General features: G+C 34.0%; 1 protein-coding gene and 1 long non-coding RNA gene across 4 annotated transcripts; one reads left to right on the top strand and one right to left on the bottom strand.

Moving 5' to 3' along the window:
- The first annotated feature begins 625 nt into the window (after positions 1–625).
- LOC110649508 (transcription initiation factor TFIID subunit 5) lies at positions 626–8,559 on the top strand. Of its 2 annotated transcripts, none has more exons than XM_021804097.2 (19): positions 626–912; positions 1,368–1,449; positions 1,547–1,625; positions 1,729–1,826; positions 1,924–1,980; positions 3,072–3,159; positions 3,256–3,365; positions 3,751–3,858; positions 4,049–4,200; positions 4,908–5,018; positions 5,114–5,183; positions 5,265–5,304; positions 5,904–6,068; positions 6,182–6,258; positions 6,394–6,510; positions 7,384–7,649; positions 7,769–7,864; positions 7,970–8,045; positions 8,147–8,559. In XM_021804097.2, the coding sequence occupies exons 1-19, from the start codon at positions 746–748 to the stop codon at positions 8,198–8,200; spliced, it is 2,013 nt and encodes a 670-aa protein (XP_021659789.2). In that variant the 5' UTR covers positions 626–745; the 3' UTR covers positions 8,201–8,559. The 2 variants fall into 2 exon arrangements, with proteins under 2 accessions (XP_021659789.2, XP_057985567.1); XM_058129584.1 differs by having other exon boundaries at positions 4,908–4,958.
- LOC110649509 (uncharacterized) lies at positions 7,942–16,781 on the bottom strand. Of its 2 annotated transcripts, none has more exons than XR_009141232.1 (4): positions 15,116–16,781; positions 14,467–14,560; positions 9,270–9,357; positions 7,942–8,452 (listed from the first exon to the last, which is right to left on the bottom strand). It is a non-coding gene; the product is annotated as an uncharacterized LOC110649509 (long non-coding RNA). The 2 variants fall into 2 exon arrangements; XR_009141231.1 differs by having other exon boundaries at positions 9,243–9,357; positions 15,116–16,778.
- Positions 16,782–17,991: the final 1,210 nt, after the last annotated feature.

The raw sequence follows: 17,991 nt of genomic DNA on the forward strand, positions 1-17,991 counted from the left end.
TTGGAATGATTGACCAAACAAAGCCTCTCGTAATGGCTTTGTCAATTTCTCTAAATTAGACTTACCAATTCCGGCCGCCCACGCGTACTCACCAGAAATATTATACTCAAGGAGTAAGGATGATTTCTTATTTGATTGAGTTAAATTGAGAATATTAATGGGTGATTTCAGATCTTGAATTTAAAAAATTATGATTGTACCCAAAGAACCCTCAATAGAAATTTATAATGTAAGCAAATATTATTATTAATTTTTTTAAAAAATTTATTCAATCCAACCAAAATGCAGACGATTAACCATCGACTTTAAAAGTGGTATTAGAATTAAACTAAAATTGATTAAATTTATATCGACTGAAATTAAACTTAAATTAAATCGAAACCCGCCAATATGATTTAGATCCAAAATCAACGTTTTTCCTAAGAGACCCTTAAACTTGGTGTTAGGTCCCTAGGCCTTAGAATCAGAACCGCTAATTGGATTTCGGCCGGAAAGGGAACTGGACCGTGGCCGGCCCTACTAGTAATCATTAGTACTACGGCCCAAATCCTAATGGACTTGAGCCCGAAACAGTGAATCGTCGTATGGGCTTAAAAGCAAATATGAAATAACCGGATTGTTCTTCTTGACAATAATTTCTAGTCCGAGAAGCGAAGCCCTAAAAGTATAACGAACTTTGTGGAAGTGGAAGTGAAAGAGGAAGAAGAAAAAAGAGGTTTGTTATCAGTTGAAGAAGAAGAAGAGGATGGACGAAGAGCAAGTTGTGAAATTCGTGGAGACTTATTTGAAGAAGAAAGGTTTTAAGCAAGCAGAGCTCGCTTTCCAAGATGAAGTTCAGCACAACTCCAATGCCAATTCCGTCGACATCCATTCCGATCCCGATCTCTCCCTTCTCCTCCTCTCCCTTTCTCAGTAACTCTCTCTCTTTCTCTTTCTCTGTTTTGTGTCTTTTCATGTCTATTTTGCTCAACTGGATAGTAGTATTCTTTTTTGGGGGAGATTTTAGGAGGTAGAGAGAACATGCTGCTCTTGTTGAAGGTCCAAAACCATAACAAGTCATTTAAAATTTCATAAACAGTACTTCTTAAACGTTTATGATTCACATGCTAAAGTGGAGAATGCCAATAGATGCAAACAAATTTTTTATGTGTAAAAAGCTCCTGATTTTCAATTCCTTGAGCTGTTATAATGCAAAAGTTTGAAGAGCTAACTTACGAGCGGAGTTTGTAGGTGTAAATGCTGAATTAGGAGAATTCTTTCTGCTAGATTCTCAAATGGGTTACTTTTATGAGTTTATTCATGGGCTAATTATGCTCTTCAATGGATGGTTTAACTTTTTTTTTTTTTCTATTTTTTTTTTTCTCTAGGTCAGAGGATACTCCAGCACGATACAATGATGAATATAGTAAACTAAGGTCATGGACCCATAGTTCACTTGATTTGTACAAGGTACCTAGTTTGTTGAGTTATTTACTTACTTGGTAATTGCTCATTTTGCCACATACTTCTGTTTTATTGTGACATTGATTGTCTTTGAATTATGCAGCCTGAATTGCTTCGTGTGCTTTATCCAGTATTTGTACATTGTTATATGGATCTGGTAGCAAAAGGGCATATGCAAGAGGGTAATGTATCCTTCCCGTGTCTTGAAATTGCATATTTTGAAGTGGCACATCAGTATAATAATTATGGCATGTTATCTTATGCTATTTTGGTTTGTCTTCCCAGCTAGAACATTTTTCAACAGCTTTCGTGAAGATCACGAAATGATGCACTTACGTGACCTTCAAAAGTTGGAAGGAGTTCTTTCTCCCTCACATTTGGAGGTTGATACAATTCTGAAGTATTGTTTTGCATTTTCATTTTTATTTTGAATAAATCACTTCCATTAAAAAGAAATAAACTCGTGTTCTTATTCTTTAGGAAATGGAATTTGCTCATACTCTTAGGCAGAGCAAAGTCAACATAAAGATATGTCAGGTAATACCTCAGTTTCTCTTAGTTTATTTTGAAATATATCCAATTACGATATGAGTTGATGACTCATGTTTCTGGTATACTTGGTTTATCATACTTGAATACGTTTGGTTGCATTGAGATTCTGCTGGGGCGAGTTACCATGGGCAGTCTCAAGGTGAATTGAGATAAATGCTAGTGCTGTTAATATGGGTGTGCATAGTTATTAGGGATCTTGAACTAAACAGTTGTGCTGAATTGAACTTATTTTACTATTTTGGTTTGGTTCTTATATTGCACTAAGAACTAAACCAGAACTGTACCAAACCCGTAGCGAACTAAAACTAAACCAAAAATCAATTTTATACATATGTTTTTCCTATGATTTTGTAGATATATTATATACTTATATTTATATGCAATAAATTGTAATATATATATATATATATATATATATATATATATATATATAATTATGGACTATATACAGTATTATATTATTTTTCATTTCTTTATCTTTTCTTAGTAATTTTAGTAAATACATTATTCATCTTATAATTCATAAGTATAAGTGTATTAATGTATTGTATGATATGCTTAATCTTTAATTATATATGTGTTTCATAATTAAAGATCATATAATTAAGAAGTAGCTAAAAGGTATATTATATGATATAATGTATATTAACAACCAACTTTAAATTTTAAATGGTAATTCAATTATGACTTTCCATGACAACAATTGTATAAAATCTTTTCAAGAACTGAACCCTATTGGAACTGAAGTATTGAGAACCAAACTAAATCGGAACTGAAGCATCGAAGAATTGAATTGGAACCATATTGAAATTTCGGATCGGTTCTTGTTCCTAGACAAACTTCGAATCCAAACTGAAATCGCACACCCTTAGCTGTTTGTGCTTCATGGTTCAAATCCAATGCTTTTAGTTTCTCACTGAACCCTGCAGGCATGTTTACTTTGAATCATTGCCTTTTGTTTACATAGATTGTTCAGCTAAAAATAAATGGTTGTTGATTAGTAAATTAGCATGATTGAAATCTATTCACCAATTCATGCAAATTACTGAAAAGCTGGCTGTCAATCAAATTGCCAGTACTCCAATGAGCTTCTGATGCAGTATCTACGCAATACAAAATCTACTATGATGCTTGGGATTGTTAATGATCATATTAATTTCCAAGGTACATCTGTTTACTTCCCATTTCGTTGCATGTAGTGATTATTCAAAACAGGATGTGCGAAACTCGCATATAATTCATGTTCTCATTTGCTGGCAGTATCTCCTGGACAGCCCAGCTTGATTTCAGATGATGCTGAGGTTGTAACATTAATTGGAAGCAGCCAGGATGCAGCTAATCAGATAAATAAGAAAGAAATACATTGGGGGGTGAGTAAATGAAGCTTTTGAGGTTCTTCTAATTTCTTATTTCTGCATATTGAATGGGCAAATGACAAATTGGGTGTTGTTTGCTTGGCATTTATATAGCTTGTTCTTTTTTTAAAAAGATAAGGATCATCTGATTTTGCTACTCGAAAAGAATGAAAGCTTAAAAGTTTGAATGATGTGTTCTTATTTGCATTTTGGTTCCGAGCTCGTAATTGAGTTTCTTTGAATTGCTGAAAATACTGCCCAATTGATGGGACTTCTCTCAAGAATGTGATGCTTGCTTAAGTTAGGTTTATCATTGCTACACTTTCTATTGTTGCTTCTCCTCTTTTCTTTTTTCCCATATAGTTGTTGGTTATGAGCTTTAATCATATAATTGTTGTAGCTGCTTGAAGATTCTTTGGAGGAGCGCTTAGAGAACGCAGGGGCTTTGCTCTCAGATTCTGAAAAGACTGAAGGAGAAGCCAAAGAGGGTGACCTGGATGAAACCAAGGTACATATGCTCATAAATCACTATATCTTTTCCTTGCCTGCTTGTAGAGCATGTACTAGTGTTAATAATTTGTGTGTTTTTCAAATATCTTCTAGAACTATGTGGATTATAAGATTACTGTCATACAGCTGCAATTTTGATTCTGTTTATGGTTCATGTTGTGCTGTGGTGCTATCTGTTTCTTGTTCAGAGAAGATCAATAGAAGGTGGAAAACAAGGTGCATCTGTTAAAAAGTTGAAAAAGGACAAAGCTGCTAGTGCAACTGCAAAAGTTGTGCGTCCTGAGACTAATACTGGATCAATGGCACCACGAGTCAAATCAGAACTTCCCTTGCCAGTAATGTATTTTCTAGAATCTTATTTCTCTTTCCATATAAAATATACATTATGGCTGTTACCTATAGTTTTGTTTTCTTGTGGAGCTAGATGGTATGCATTTGGTGTTAGGATCCAGCAAAAAGATGTAGCAACGTGATGTTCGTACCACATGCGAGGAAAAAATATATTTTGCAGTGATTAAATACAGGAAATAGGAGATAGATTGTAGCTATTATCTAATAATTTGCAGCATACTATATTGTAAAAATAAAAAAGTATATTTGTTGGTTGGAGGCATTTCTTTTATGGTTTTTCTGAACTGTCCTGAAAACAGAACATTAGCAAAATTCCCGCCCACCTCACTTACACAATGCATGAATGCTTGTTCTCATGACCATTAAATTACCTTAGATTCAACTAAGATTTAATTAGATGATCAGTGAATTTTTGCTGGTGTTTCATATTGACTCTTTGATGTCATTCATTTCTGTTTTCTTTTTTCTTGCTTGCTTGATGGCTGTAGTTTATCAATTGTGCTATGTCTTGTAATTTTTGGATTGTATGTAATCTGAACTTAGTCATGGTTCATTCTCTACAATCTACATAAATATGATTTTTGCAATGTTTTCCACGGTGAGGCCCTTGCACAATTCCTTGGTCCAGGAATGACAAGAAAATGAAACTGATAATGCTAAAGCATTCTTCTAATTAACATTTTAATGATTCTTCAGCCCAACAGAGGTGGAACAGTCTATCGTTGAAGACTTGAGAAACCGTGTACAGTTGAGTAGTGCGTCACTGCCATCTGCTAGCTTTTATACATTTATAAACACTCACAATGGGTAATACTTATTGTTCAATGACCCTTTTTTTATAAGGTTTTGATTGACTCTTGATTTGTTTTCACTCGCTTATTATTTTTACTGAATTTCCCCAGTTTGAACTGTTCTTCAATATCCCATGATGGATCTTTGGTTGCTGGTGGATTCTCAGACTCCTCCTTGAAGGTTTTTCCCTAGCGCATAACTTAGCCCAATATATATCATGTTTGCCATTCTAATTGGTAATTTTGAACTGTGCTTTCTCAGGTTTGGGATATGGCTAAACTTGGGCAACAATCTGGCAATTGTAAGTCTATAGAAATAGGAGATAATTTTTGTAATAATTCGTTATTTCTTTCATTGGCACGTACTGTTGTGAGTATAAACATGCAATGTGGGTAAAATTTTCTTTACTTGGTTGCTATATTATTAGTGAAGCATTTGCCTGCATATAGTGAATGGCAACATTGTGTGTGTATTTTATGTATTGTTTACCAGTTTAAGAACTTTTATCTTATTAATTATTGACATGTTAAACGGCCAAATTACAATATAGGAGATGCATAAATATGTTCTTTTGAGAACCATAGCAGGCCGTAATCAAGGGTTTCTGGTTAAGAAAATTATGATATCTCTCTGCATTTTTTGTTATTTATTCTAAAACTCTCCTATAATCTGAAAAATAACTTTGTTGAATCATCATTTTTCATTCTTAGTTCAAACCTAACCTTAGAGCTTCAAATATCCTGGGTCTTAAATAATTTGTGCCACAATTGCAAGATGCTTTTGCTTAATGGAAATTATTACCTCTCTTATGATATGGTTTTATGTGCTTATATGTTAATTTATGTCATGCAATGACTGACATTTAAAAGAAGATTTGGTGTTACACAGTCTTGTTGTCAGCTGTTTTGCAGGGTGAAAATGATACCGCTCCAAGTGAACATGTCCTAGGGCCAAATGGTGTCAAAAGATCCTACTCGTTATTTCAGGGTCATTCAGGGCCTGTTTATTCAGCCACATTTAGTCCTCTCGGGGATTTTGTTCTTTCCTCTTCAGCAGACACAACGAGTATGTTATCCTATTGATATCACCATTCTCTCCAACTGTGTGGGTCTTTGCCTTCATTTTAATTGTATCTTGTTACATCTTATGGTCTGCTCTAAAAATCTTCTCTTCTGCAGTTCGATTATGGAGCACAAAACTAAATGCAAATCTTGTTTGCTACAAGGGTCATAATTATCCAGTATGGGATGTTCAGGTACGGATTTCATATTTATTTTTATTCTACTGTTTAATATATCCCTTGTACTTATCTAATATTTGAACTTGAGGAGAGTATAACAGGGTGGTAAAGTCATGCTTCTCATGCTTTCTACTTTATCTACTGGTGCAGTTTAGTCCTGTAGGACATTATTTTGCCAGTGCTTCTCATGATCGAACAGCAAGGATTTGGTCCATGGATAGAATACAGCCTTTAAGAATAATGGCAGGTCACTTGTCTGATGTTGATGTGAGTAATTTCTTTTACTCTCTCTCTGCAACTGCTTTTATAAATATTTTTTTTCTCATTCTGAATCTCTAAGCAAAATCAAGTCATACTTTTTTTGTTTTAATAGTAATTAATAATATTGTTGAGAAAACTTAGGTTGTGGTTGGAAGTGGGGGCAGCTCATTTGACTTGTGTATAAGAGAACAAAACTTATTAATTGTATAGTGGTCCTTGGAACAGGGCTATTGTTATCTAAGTTGGATGTTATTATGTTATCAGATGTAGATGATCTAGTTTCAGCGATTAACCATTTATTTCCAGCATAGGATGCTTCTGTTGAGGACCCTTCTTTTTCCTCCGTCTCATCTGCTATTGTAATGGCTTCAGTCTAATAAACTGCATTTGTATGTCATTTCAATTGTCTTAGACGACAGCAATTTACCAACGTAAAAGGTGGCCTGTTGCAAAACACTTGGTAATATGATATAGGATAAGTTTACATCTGAAAAAAAATGAAAAACACGTGTTGTTTATGTAAAAGCTTGTCTCATTTTCAGCCCTGTCAACTCTGTTGCCTGATGATGTGACCTGGAAGACTGATTTTGTTAATTACCTTACCCATTTTATCCAATTCCTCACCATCTCCTTGTGTGATGTCCGTTATTTTCAGGCATATTTGTTGCCATATGCTATGCTGTAAAGGTTGTCAAGGACATCAGCCGGATGTTGCAACAGATTTTTATTAGATTTAATGGACTATTCTAACAAGAATGGAGAATTCTGTTCTTGTATATTATGATTGGCTTTATATATGTTATGAGATGAGCAAAGATTTATTACTGTGTTTTCTAGTTCTGAAAAATCATTGACATTGAATTATATGATTTATTTCAGTGTGTACAATGGCATGCCAACTGCAACTATATTGCGACGGGCTCAAGTGACAAAACAGTTCGACTCTGGGATGTACAGAGTGGGGAGTGTGTCAGGATTTTCATTGGTCATAGGAGTATGATTTTATCACTTGCAATGTCACCTGATGGCAGGTATATGGCATCTGCCGATGAAGATGGCACGATTATGATGTGGGACCTTTCAAGTGGCCGCTGTGTTTTGCCTTTGATGGGCCACAATTCATGTGTGTGGACACTAGCTTTCAGGTGAAAATCCTTTGTTGCTTATGAATGCTGAGAGAACTTGTTATCTGTGTGAACAGTTGTTCTAATTATTGATAGCTGGATTACTGATAATTTCTAACAATTCTTTCTACTCCTGCCAGTTGTGAAGGTTCAATGCTTGCATCTGGCTCTGCTGATTGTACTGTGAAATTATGGGATGTAACCACAAGCGCAAAAGTAACAATGACAGAAGAAAGGTGAGGTGTTTTTTTTCTTTCTTTTTTTCCTTTTATGGATTCTTTCCACTTTTTTTGGGTGGTGCTTGGTGGGGATATTTACTGAAATATATTTCATTCAATCAGCAAAAGTGGAAGCGCAAACAGATTGAGGTCATTGAAAACTCTGCCAACAAAATCGACACCAGTGTATACATTAAGGGTAATTTCCCAAACACTCAAATTCTTTTACTTGATATCCTTCCCAGTCCTTTAATATGTTGTCTGGTGGTATATAATGTTTGCATGTTACTCTGGTATCAGTTTTCTCGGAGGAATCTTCTGTTTGCTGCTGGTGTCCTTTCAAAAAGTGTGTGAGGTGCTTGCAGCATTATCAAGGCATGACGTGACTGAAGATGTTGACCAACTAAAGAAGTGCAGATTGGGATAGAACAAGGTTATTAGCATATTTTTTGTCATAGTATTAGCTAAAATTGGCCCCAAGAAAATACCTTAGTTCGGCCAACCTTTGTGTAATCTACTGAGCGCCCTTCTGTTTCTGCCGGGCACCTGCCGGGCTGGTTATCTGCCATTATTTTAATGTAGAAGTAGGTTGCAAGTTTGGATTCTCTGAAATGAAATGGCACAAGAATGTCAAATTAGAAATTACTAGTGAAAACATTCATAAGCATATGAATTATGAGAATTGAATGAGTAATCTGCCAGTTGCCTGCCAATTAGTTGATGAAAATGAATTATATTGAAAAAGATTTGCTGATGAAAATTGTTGTCATGCAATTCACTCAAGTCCTGTGCGGTATATATATATATATATATATTTTTAACAAGTCCTGAACAGTACTTTGACGGGGAAAATAATGCACTCAACAGAAACATTTTGACAATTGGCAAACCTATGGGATTTGATAGGGATTAGACTCGAGCAAGCACTGCAGCTAAACATTTATCTAGAGTTTCATTTTCATTAACATCTTTTTCATAATTAATTTCCACGTTTCGCACCCGGGAGTAAGCCAAGCACCTCGACCTTGTCTAATCTATTATTACTCTATATCTGCCAATCCAATTTCTACATTCGTTCTTCAGCAATCAAAAAAGTAATCCAATTTAACAAAAAGGATATATTTTACATGAACAGTGATTAACGGCTTCATAATTAAAATATATTTAATTATTTTAATATCTTCTAATTAATATATTTAAGAAAGTGATAGTTGAAGAGCCACCAGCCAAGAATGTGTACGGGTTTTTATTACTTTCCCGCCATTACCGCTTTTGTCCCTTGTTCTCTCTTATCCAATCCAACTGAAAATTTTCATCACCTACAGCCTAAAGGTTTGGGCTGGGTAGAGATTAGGATTCAATAGACATACTTTGCAAGCATCAGGTATATACTCACTAATTTCTTCTTCATGTACTGAATTACCAGAAATTATTCCTACGTTCTCATCTTTTCCCTGACTTGCCCTGTGTAAGATCTTTGAAGCTGAGGTCCAAGCAGTGAATGATCGCTTCTGCACAAATATTTCCTCTGTCAGTAATCTATTGCGGCATCAAAGGTAATTGAATTGCTGCTTTTTGTGGTTTATGCTGCTGCTGGTGTGTGATGTGATTTGCATATTTTGTGTTTGATGTTGAAATTTTCTACTAGAAGGGAATCATTTTTGGTGCCATGAACCCTAGACAATTTTATGAATTAATCATATGCAAACTTGACCGTGAATTTACAACTAGGCTTCACTAGTCTCTAACAACCCCTAGTTTAGAATATCAGTGCAGTTTTGGTGATTAATACGACGGAGTTATGCTTAGCAAAAGGATTCATCTCTGATGATTTACCTCTTGGAAACAAAGAAAAAGAAAAAAAGAATTCATCTCTGAAATTAATTACCCTGAAGTTCTACCTCATCACTTGATTCACTTGATGTTTGGGCGTTATTGGAATTGACTCCTTCTCAACTAGACACTATCGCAATGTAAAATTGTCTGTCTACTGTGTTGGACAGAAACTGTTCCTGAAGATGGTGACATCAAAACCCCACTATGGATTGAAGAGTGGTAATACCTATTTCATCAACAGATAGTAATCTAATCATTGCTTGAAATATGTGGTAACACTGTTATAGGACTTATGCATCAACTGATTGTTCAAGAATAAACTCATGAATCTACTTGAAAAGATCAAACTATGTACAAACCTTAACTCAACTAAGCCTTTATCCTAAAAATTTGGGGTCGGCTATATAGATTCGTTTTTTCCACTCTAAACGATTTTGGGTTAAATCCTCAGAAATATGTAATGCTTCTAGGTCATGTTGTACTATTCTCCTCCAAGTCAATTTAGGTCTACCCCTTTTTTTCTTTCTATCCTCTAACCTAATGTGCTCTACTTGTTTAACTGGAGCCTCCGTATGTCTAAGCTTCACATGACCAAACCACCTCAATTTTCCTTCTCTCAACTTATCTTCAATTGGCACCACTCCTACCTTTTCTCTAATACTCTCATTACGGACTTTATCTAGTCTAGTATGGCCACTAATCCACCTTAACATTCTCATCTCTATAACTCTTATCTTAGATGCATACGACTCTTTCAGTGCCCAACACTCACTACCATATAACATAGTCGGTCGTATGGCTGTATGGTAAAATTTTCCTTTCAACTTATTGAGAATCTTATGATCACATAAAACTCCCGTGACATGTCTCCACTTCAATCATCTGGCTTTAATCCTATGACTAACATCCTTCTCACATCCCTCATCTAATTGAAGGACTGAGCCTAGATATTTAAAGTGATTACTTTAGAACAGTACAACTCCATTCAAACTAACTCCTTCCCTATCATCCGTTTGGCCTTCACTGAACTTGCAATGTATGTATTCTGTCTTCGTTCTACTTAACTTAAAACCCTTTGACTCTAGAATACTTCTCCAAAGCTCTAGCTTTCTATTGACTCCTTCTCGTGTCTCATCTATCAAAACAATATCATCCGCAAACATCATGCACCAAGGAATACTCTCTTGTATATGTTTTGTCAATTCATCTAAAACTAATGTAAAAAAGTAAGGACTTATGGCTCATTCTTTGAGTAATCCAATTGAGATCGGAAAATCTCTTGTGTCCCCTCCCACTGTATGCACAATAGTAGTTGCTCCTTCATACATATCTTTCAACACTTGTATGTACCTAATAGATACCCTCTTTTGTTCTAACACATTCCATAAGACATCTCTTGGAACACTATCATAAGCCTTCTCCAAATCAATAAAAACCATATGTAGATCTTTCTTCATATCTCTATATTTCTCCATCAAGCTTCTAATGAGAAAGATCGCTTTCATAGTTGAACGATCGGACATGAAACCAAATTGATTGAGAGATAGAAGTATCATGACGTAGTCGATGCTCCACAACTCTCTCCCACAACTTCATAATATAACTCATGAGTTTAATTTCCCTATAGTTTGAGCAACTCTTTATGTCTCCCTTATTTTTAAAAACTATGTACAAACCTTAAAAAAAAAAAAAAAAAAAAAAAAACACACTAAAGCCTTAATCTCAAATTAGTTAGGGTCTGCCATGTAGATCTTTTTCCATCACTCAGCTATATTAGACATGTATAAACCTAACAATAAAGAAAAATAATAACAATAAAAAAAAACCATACCATAAGCAATGGAAATCTGTAATCTCACACAAATAGGAAATTGCCTAGTGAGTGCCTGTTTGGTTCAGGTAATCATGGAATTGAACCATATACCTTGGGTTTAGATATCATGGAATTGAACCATATACCTTGGGTTCAGATATCTAACTGTTCATACACCTATGTTCAAACATCAAAGTACATTCTAGCTATTTAATCAATGTGAAAAAAAAATGAATTGATTTTCTTTTTGATTTCGAAGAAAGTTAAAGGAGCATTGTTCACATTATTCATCATGAACATGTTCATCAAAAATTAATTAGACCAATATTCTCCCTTTTCCCATAGTTCATTCTGCTTATAATGAATAGCAAAATTTCTTGAAACCTAGTGTATACCCTGTCAAATATTATCTAATACAAATTCTTAGTAATATTCCACATAGCTTTCTACTCTTATTATGCCTAATTATATTAACCCCCTTACCACAATCCACTCTCTTCTCTCTTGATGAAAGCAATAATCACACATCAACTCTCCTTCTTTTGATCTTATCAAGTGTTCTTTCTAATCAAGTAGGTAAGTGAAATCACCTAATCAGGTTTATATCAAGTTTAATTCAGGTATATAGTGCTTGATTCTAAGAGCTGCCTTCTAAGAGCTATTTGGTCCTTGGTGTTCAATGTTTAGTCTCGGTTGTATTTTGTTCATCTCCAAGGTTTTCTTTTAGCATGATGCATCCTAGATTCGGGTGTAATGGGACTGGCATGGGGCAGTATGAATGTTCCCATGCTAAGTTTTTCATGGATTATAATTTTAATAAAATAATTTTTTCTTATAAAAAAAAATAGTGCTTGATCTAGTTGCACAAATGCCTCCATAATAAAATATTGTCATTGTGTCTCAAAATGCTTTTTGTTACATACAAAAACTCAAAATTTAAAGAATTTGAGCACAATTGAATACCAACAATGCTTTTTTTAAATCATAAAAGTAAAGAAAAAAAGGAAAATTTTGATAGATTGAATAGGTTTACTACGATAGATTTTTAAATAAATGATGCATAGTTTTGGGTTAACTCAAGAATTGAACAAAACCATTCAATTTCTCAGACAATTTAATGATGTGTCATAAATATTCCACTGTTGTAATTTCTTCTGAAATTTGCATTTTAAAGGCACCACACTGCTACTACACTGATAAATTATGGATGACTACAAATACAAATGCAAATTGCATTGTCTCCCACTGAGTAAATAACTCTATGCAAATAAAATGAGCATGATTTAATAAGGAAAAATACCATGGAAACTTCTATAAATAGGCTTACCTCTAACATAGATTATAGTAAAAGGTGGTATTTTTACTTTTTCCTCTAGATACTACAAATGATATATTGTGGTTGTATCATAAGATGTGTCATGGCTGCCAAATAATCAACTACTATGTACTTGATAATAGAGACTTGTTGATCCGACCAAAAAATATTGAACTTGACAAAAATATTTTTTCGATTGCCCTGACCCAACTCGATTAAGGCTTGCTTCCAAGGTGGATTGAACTTGGGATTTCACTTTTCGTTGGGGATCAACCTGCTTGACTCCACCTTCCAAAGTACTACCTTTTTGAACAAAGGATTGTTATGCTGTATAAAATTTTCATGTCGTATATGTTTGAGAGGTTTGAAATATAAGCACACTGCAGGTAGCACATTTCTATTTCCATTCATAGCAAGGTTTGCTGGGGGAAAATGGAAAAAGATTGAGATAGCTTGAATTTGAAATATATATATATATATATATATATATATATATATATATATATATATTTCATGATTATTACTATATATTGTTTATGGTTAAGGTGCAAAAGGCAGTGAAACCATCTTTTTTTTTTTTTTTTGGTCTCTACCAAACTATTTACAAAAAATAAGAAGTTTTTGGTAAATGCCCAACCATGGAAGCGCAAAAATGAGGATAGATTATGTTCATTATTACAATTTAGTAGTGCTATAATATTTCTAAATACTGTTTTAACATGGAAGGAACTAGAATTCACAATTCCTGGACAATTCAATCTTTTTTGCCTTTTTTTTTTATTTCAATAAGTAATTCAGGCTTTTTATGTATTGATACCAATTATTTTGGTGTCAAAATGATGAGCCAGCTTTTATTTTTTTATTTTTATTTTTTGTGTTTCTAAGCTTACAAAATTAAATTAAGAATGAAACAAATACAATTTATGTAAATATTCAATTGTTTATATTTTATAAGATTTCTAGTCCTAATATAAGAAAATATATTATTTGCATTTTAAAAACGTTAGAAAGCTAATATAGGCCATTAAGAAGGAAATTGATCTGACAAGTTATCAACATAGGGCATGTCAAAACTATACCTTCTTGTTAATATACTTGTAACATTTGTGTATACATGTTATGAAAACTGCTACGAGAATGTATAAAGCAAAGATATATTTCTCACTTACCTATATGGTTATCTTATGCATTGGTCAAAGATATTTATGTGTTATGCTTAAATAACAAAATTTATGCCATAAACAAATTGTATTGAAACTATAGCATGTTTGGAATTGTGATTCTAACCTTTTTTTTTTTTTTAAGAAAAGTACTATTTCAGATACTATTGGAAAAAAGTAATATAAAAAAGTTGTTTAGTTATTTTGAAGTTCTTAAGACTCAAATAGGTCAAATTTAACTTAAAATCAATCTCTAATGGTCTCTAACAATATATTTAAGGAAGTATTTTTCTCAGCAGCAGCTCAAACAATAATACTAAATAAATCATAAAGTAACAGAACAACAGAGAGTAGTGGAATAAAGATATTATTTCACAGAATTTAGTGCTTAAACTAACAACAAAGTAGTGACTGAACTACCAGAAACATACAGTACCATGTCACCTTCAAAGAACAAGAAAACAAGTGCATCTTGAAGCAAATTGAAAATGTATACCTTGTCCCTTGCAAAGAATGTGTTATTGTAAACTCCATGGACGGAAACATTTGCTTTCTAAACCATTTGAGCATCCAGCTCATATATTTAACATCTGCAATGCAATTATAGGTTTTTGTTTGCATAAAATAAATACTATAGAGCAAGAAATATCATATTACATGTATTCTTGTCAATGAATAAACCATAAGAATTATTCCATGAACTTCTGATGATGTTGTATAGATCACAATTTCATAGGGAAGAATGTGATCAAAGCTGTCCACTGAATGCTCAAACCAAGTACAATGACCAATAAGGATGCAATTGATGATCCTATAATCTGAGAAATTTTAATTGCCTGTAATTTCTTGAAAAACTACTTATTCTTTATGTAATTTTAGATATATTTTTTTGCCTAATACAGCATCGATGTGAAATATAAGTTGCCAAGAGACACAATAATCACAAAATGAGATGATTTGATAGGTTATAGACGGAAGGAAAGAATGAAGTCCTCAGTAAACCAATAATAAACGAATAAGATATAGATTCCAACAAAAGAAGAGAGAAAATGCAAGGGAAATCCATGAAATACATAGAACCAAGTGTTATATATGTATAAATGCAAGAAAAAAATGTTTTCTCGAATATATCTTAAATTTCTGACCTGTTGGATTAGATTTCTTCTAGGGAACCTTTCGCCCATGACAAATAGGTTGACTTTTCTTAATCGAGTACCTAGCTATCAGCAAAAACTCAGAACATACGAAAAAGTTGCAGAAAACTTCCCATATGAGGAAAGAAGCATCATTATTGTACCTAATCTAAAGAGTCCTTCACCCCCTCATATGCACCCAAAAACATCACATCGGATCAATCATCCACACACATATACACTAAAAGAAACAACTCCTTTGAAACAACCAATACAGAAAATCTGGAAAAAGAAGTAAAATCTTTTCAGAACCCACTTGAGTTACTGTGAAAGTGACCAGATAATGTCGAAAATCATAGCAAAAAGGAGCCACAAGATATCCCTTGTGCAATAGCAACACAAGCAACCCTATTCCAGGTAATTAAGATAGGGTTTTTTGAACCATAAAAAGGAAAACCCATTTTTCTATTGAAAGTTTTGAAGGTAGTAGTAGATTCAGGTGAATACAAAGTCCAATCAGAAGCAAATCTCGAACTTGGTACATAAAACCATGCGCAGGAATAAAAAAAAATAGAATGCATATTATGCAGAGATGATAACGATAAGAGTAAGAAGCCAAAAAAATGGAGAGAAGGTTTTGCAAGTGAGGACCATGCTATAAACTTAGATAACGTGAATCATCTCCCTTCCCCATGCTATATTCATTGTTTTGCCGCTAAATCTGCACAGTAATCTCGACTACCTCTTAAGCAAACACCATCAAAAGCCACGCTTTTGAAGCTATTAAATATATAATTTAATGCATAAACTTAAATAAATTCAAAGAAAGGCAAATACATATTCCCTTTTTGGTAATAATTAATAGTTGGCACCATTTTTTCTCTGTTTGCTCAACCTTCATATCCCATCTTCGTCCTCTTGGAAGCGAAAAAGCTCTTTGAAAACCGATGACGAAAAAGAAAACAAGAGAGGTATCAATCTGGAACAAAAACAGGCCAGGAATTTAAATGACCTGAGAGAGATCAAATTCCGGCGCTGGAAGCTGACAGAAAGAGAAGTGAGCACACAAAAGCAAAGGTATAGATTTATACAAATGCCTCTGTGTGCTCACTCTCTTCTGTCAATTTCTATGTCCCAGAAGTTGATGAAAGGAGATAGGTATCAAAGTAAAGATGAGAGGAGATCATCGGTAGCAAAGTAAATAATATAAAGACAAGCTACCCAGAAATGGAAAAATAGAGAAGAAAGGAAAAAGAAGCATAAAATGTACAAAAGAATGGAAGTCAGATCTGAGAATACAGTGAGACCCATTTAAGGAAAGTTACCATAAATCTACGGTTCACACTCCTTATCCTGTAAGACTGAAAGGCTTTAATGACGATTTAGGGTTTTAATGGGACCAAGAAAGACTGTAGCCACCAGAAAGTCAAGAACCCTCTCTCTCTCTCTCTCTCTCTCTCTCTGCTCTTCCATGACCTTCTCTCTCTGTCATGCAAGACGTACAGGTGTCGGTGAAACGTACCAAATGTCCTGTCTTTATCTGAATCTGAACAAATCTAACAGTGAATACGCTCAAGCTCAACTCTCAACTACTGAATACCAATATGAACGGCTTTAAAAAGAAAAAAAATAATCCAGATGTGTTGGGAGGAGAGAAGAAGAAGAAGAAGAAGAAGAAGAAGAAGAGGAAGAAGGCGGAGGAGAAGGAGCAAGTGGTCTCTCTCTCTCTTTCTATCAATTTCTCGACTCCTCTCTCTGTGCCTGTGTTGGGCGTATGTACTCCTTAGGGATGTGATTGGTTGGCTGACAAAGGTGAGGGTACGTGTTGCTTTCATGCGCCTCACTTTCGATTGATTTTTGCCCGTCCGATTTTTAGGTTTTTTTTTTTTTACTCGTATTCGCCGCCGTTGGATTGTGGTAATGGTTGGGATCTGAATATTTTCGTCCCCAAGTGGTCTTTCTCTTGGTAATTGGGCCCCGATGGAACTGCGCGTCTCTGGGAAACAAGTTTTATTCTGTTTCCTGCATCCGTTTTCTTTCCATTTTCCTGCATCCTATGAGACGTGGCACCCTTGCAATTTAACTTCAATTAAATACTATTTTTTATTAAGTTTTAAAATTATTACCCCTTTAATTCATATTTCAATTAAAATTAATTATAATTTTTTTTAATTTTAAAAATACTATATTTGTTTAAAACTTTGATGATGATATCATTTAATTATAATAAAAAATATTAAGAAAATTCTTTATTTAACAAAAGAGTTATCCAATAGAAGCATGCATGCGATTTTGTTTTTTTTTATTTTAATCCATTGTTTTGAGGAAAAACTTATTCTAAAACTCCTCAATTTCTTGTACTTTTGCTGAGGATTTGGGTTCATCTCAAACCCTAACCTTGGGCAACCAGCAGATCATCAACCGTAACACAATTAATAGTCTTTTCTCTCTGCGTTTGTTCCTTCGCGTTGCATGCACCTGTAAATCATTGGTCTTGGGGAAGATGGTTGATCTTCAACTAGCATATATGCAAAACCTTGTTAGAATAGATATTGAACTAGATGATTGATCTAAAAGAAAGATGACAGATCTTGGAGTAGAAAATTAATAAAAAGTGATCCAGTACACGAAACATTTCATACTTATAAAATTTAGAGAATTGATGTCACATGTTATTTTTATGGCTCAAATCTACGATCTTCAAATTACATATGAAATAACTTTATGTTATATCAAAACCATATCTTTGATTTAGGGACTTGAGAAGTGAGCCCTCACACTCCTACTTGCTATATCTCTGCTCATTCCAATTACAGTATGATATTGTTTGTGAGTATTGAGAGAGATTGTGGCAATATATGTGTTTCTCTGTTTAGTTTGACTTTTGT

This window comes from Hevea brasiliensis, chromosome 11, assembly GCF_030052815.1.
Source record: "Hevea brasiliensis isolate MT/VB/25A 57/8 chromosome 11, ASM3005281v1, whole genome shotgun sequence".
NCBI lineage: Eukaryota > Viridiplantae > Streptophyta > Magnoliopsida > Malpighiales > Euphorbiaceae > Hevea > Hevea brasiliensis.

What these genes read in the sequence shown, in the direction of transcription:
- LOC110649508 (XM_021804097.2), top strand. Translation starts at nt 746, where the DNA reads ATGGACGAAGAGCAAGTTGTGAAATTCGTGGAGACTTATTTGAAGAAG. An exon ending in CTCCTCCTCTCCCTTTCTCA is followed by an intron (nt 913 to 1,367) that starts GTAACTCTCTCT and finishes TTTTTTCTCTAG; the next exon opens with GTCAGAGGATACTCCAGCAC. An exon ending in GTGTGGACACTAGCTTTCAG is followed by an intron (nt 7,650 to 7,768) that starts GTGAAAATCCTT and finishes TACTCCTGCCAG; the next exon opens with TTGTGAAGGTTCAATGCTTG.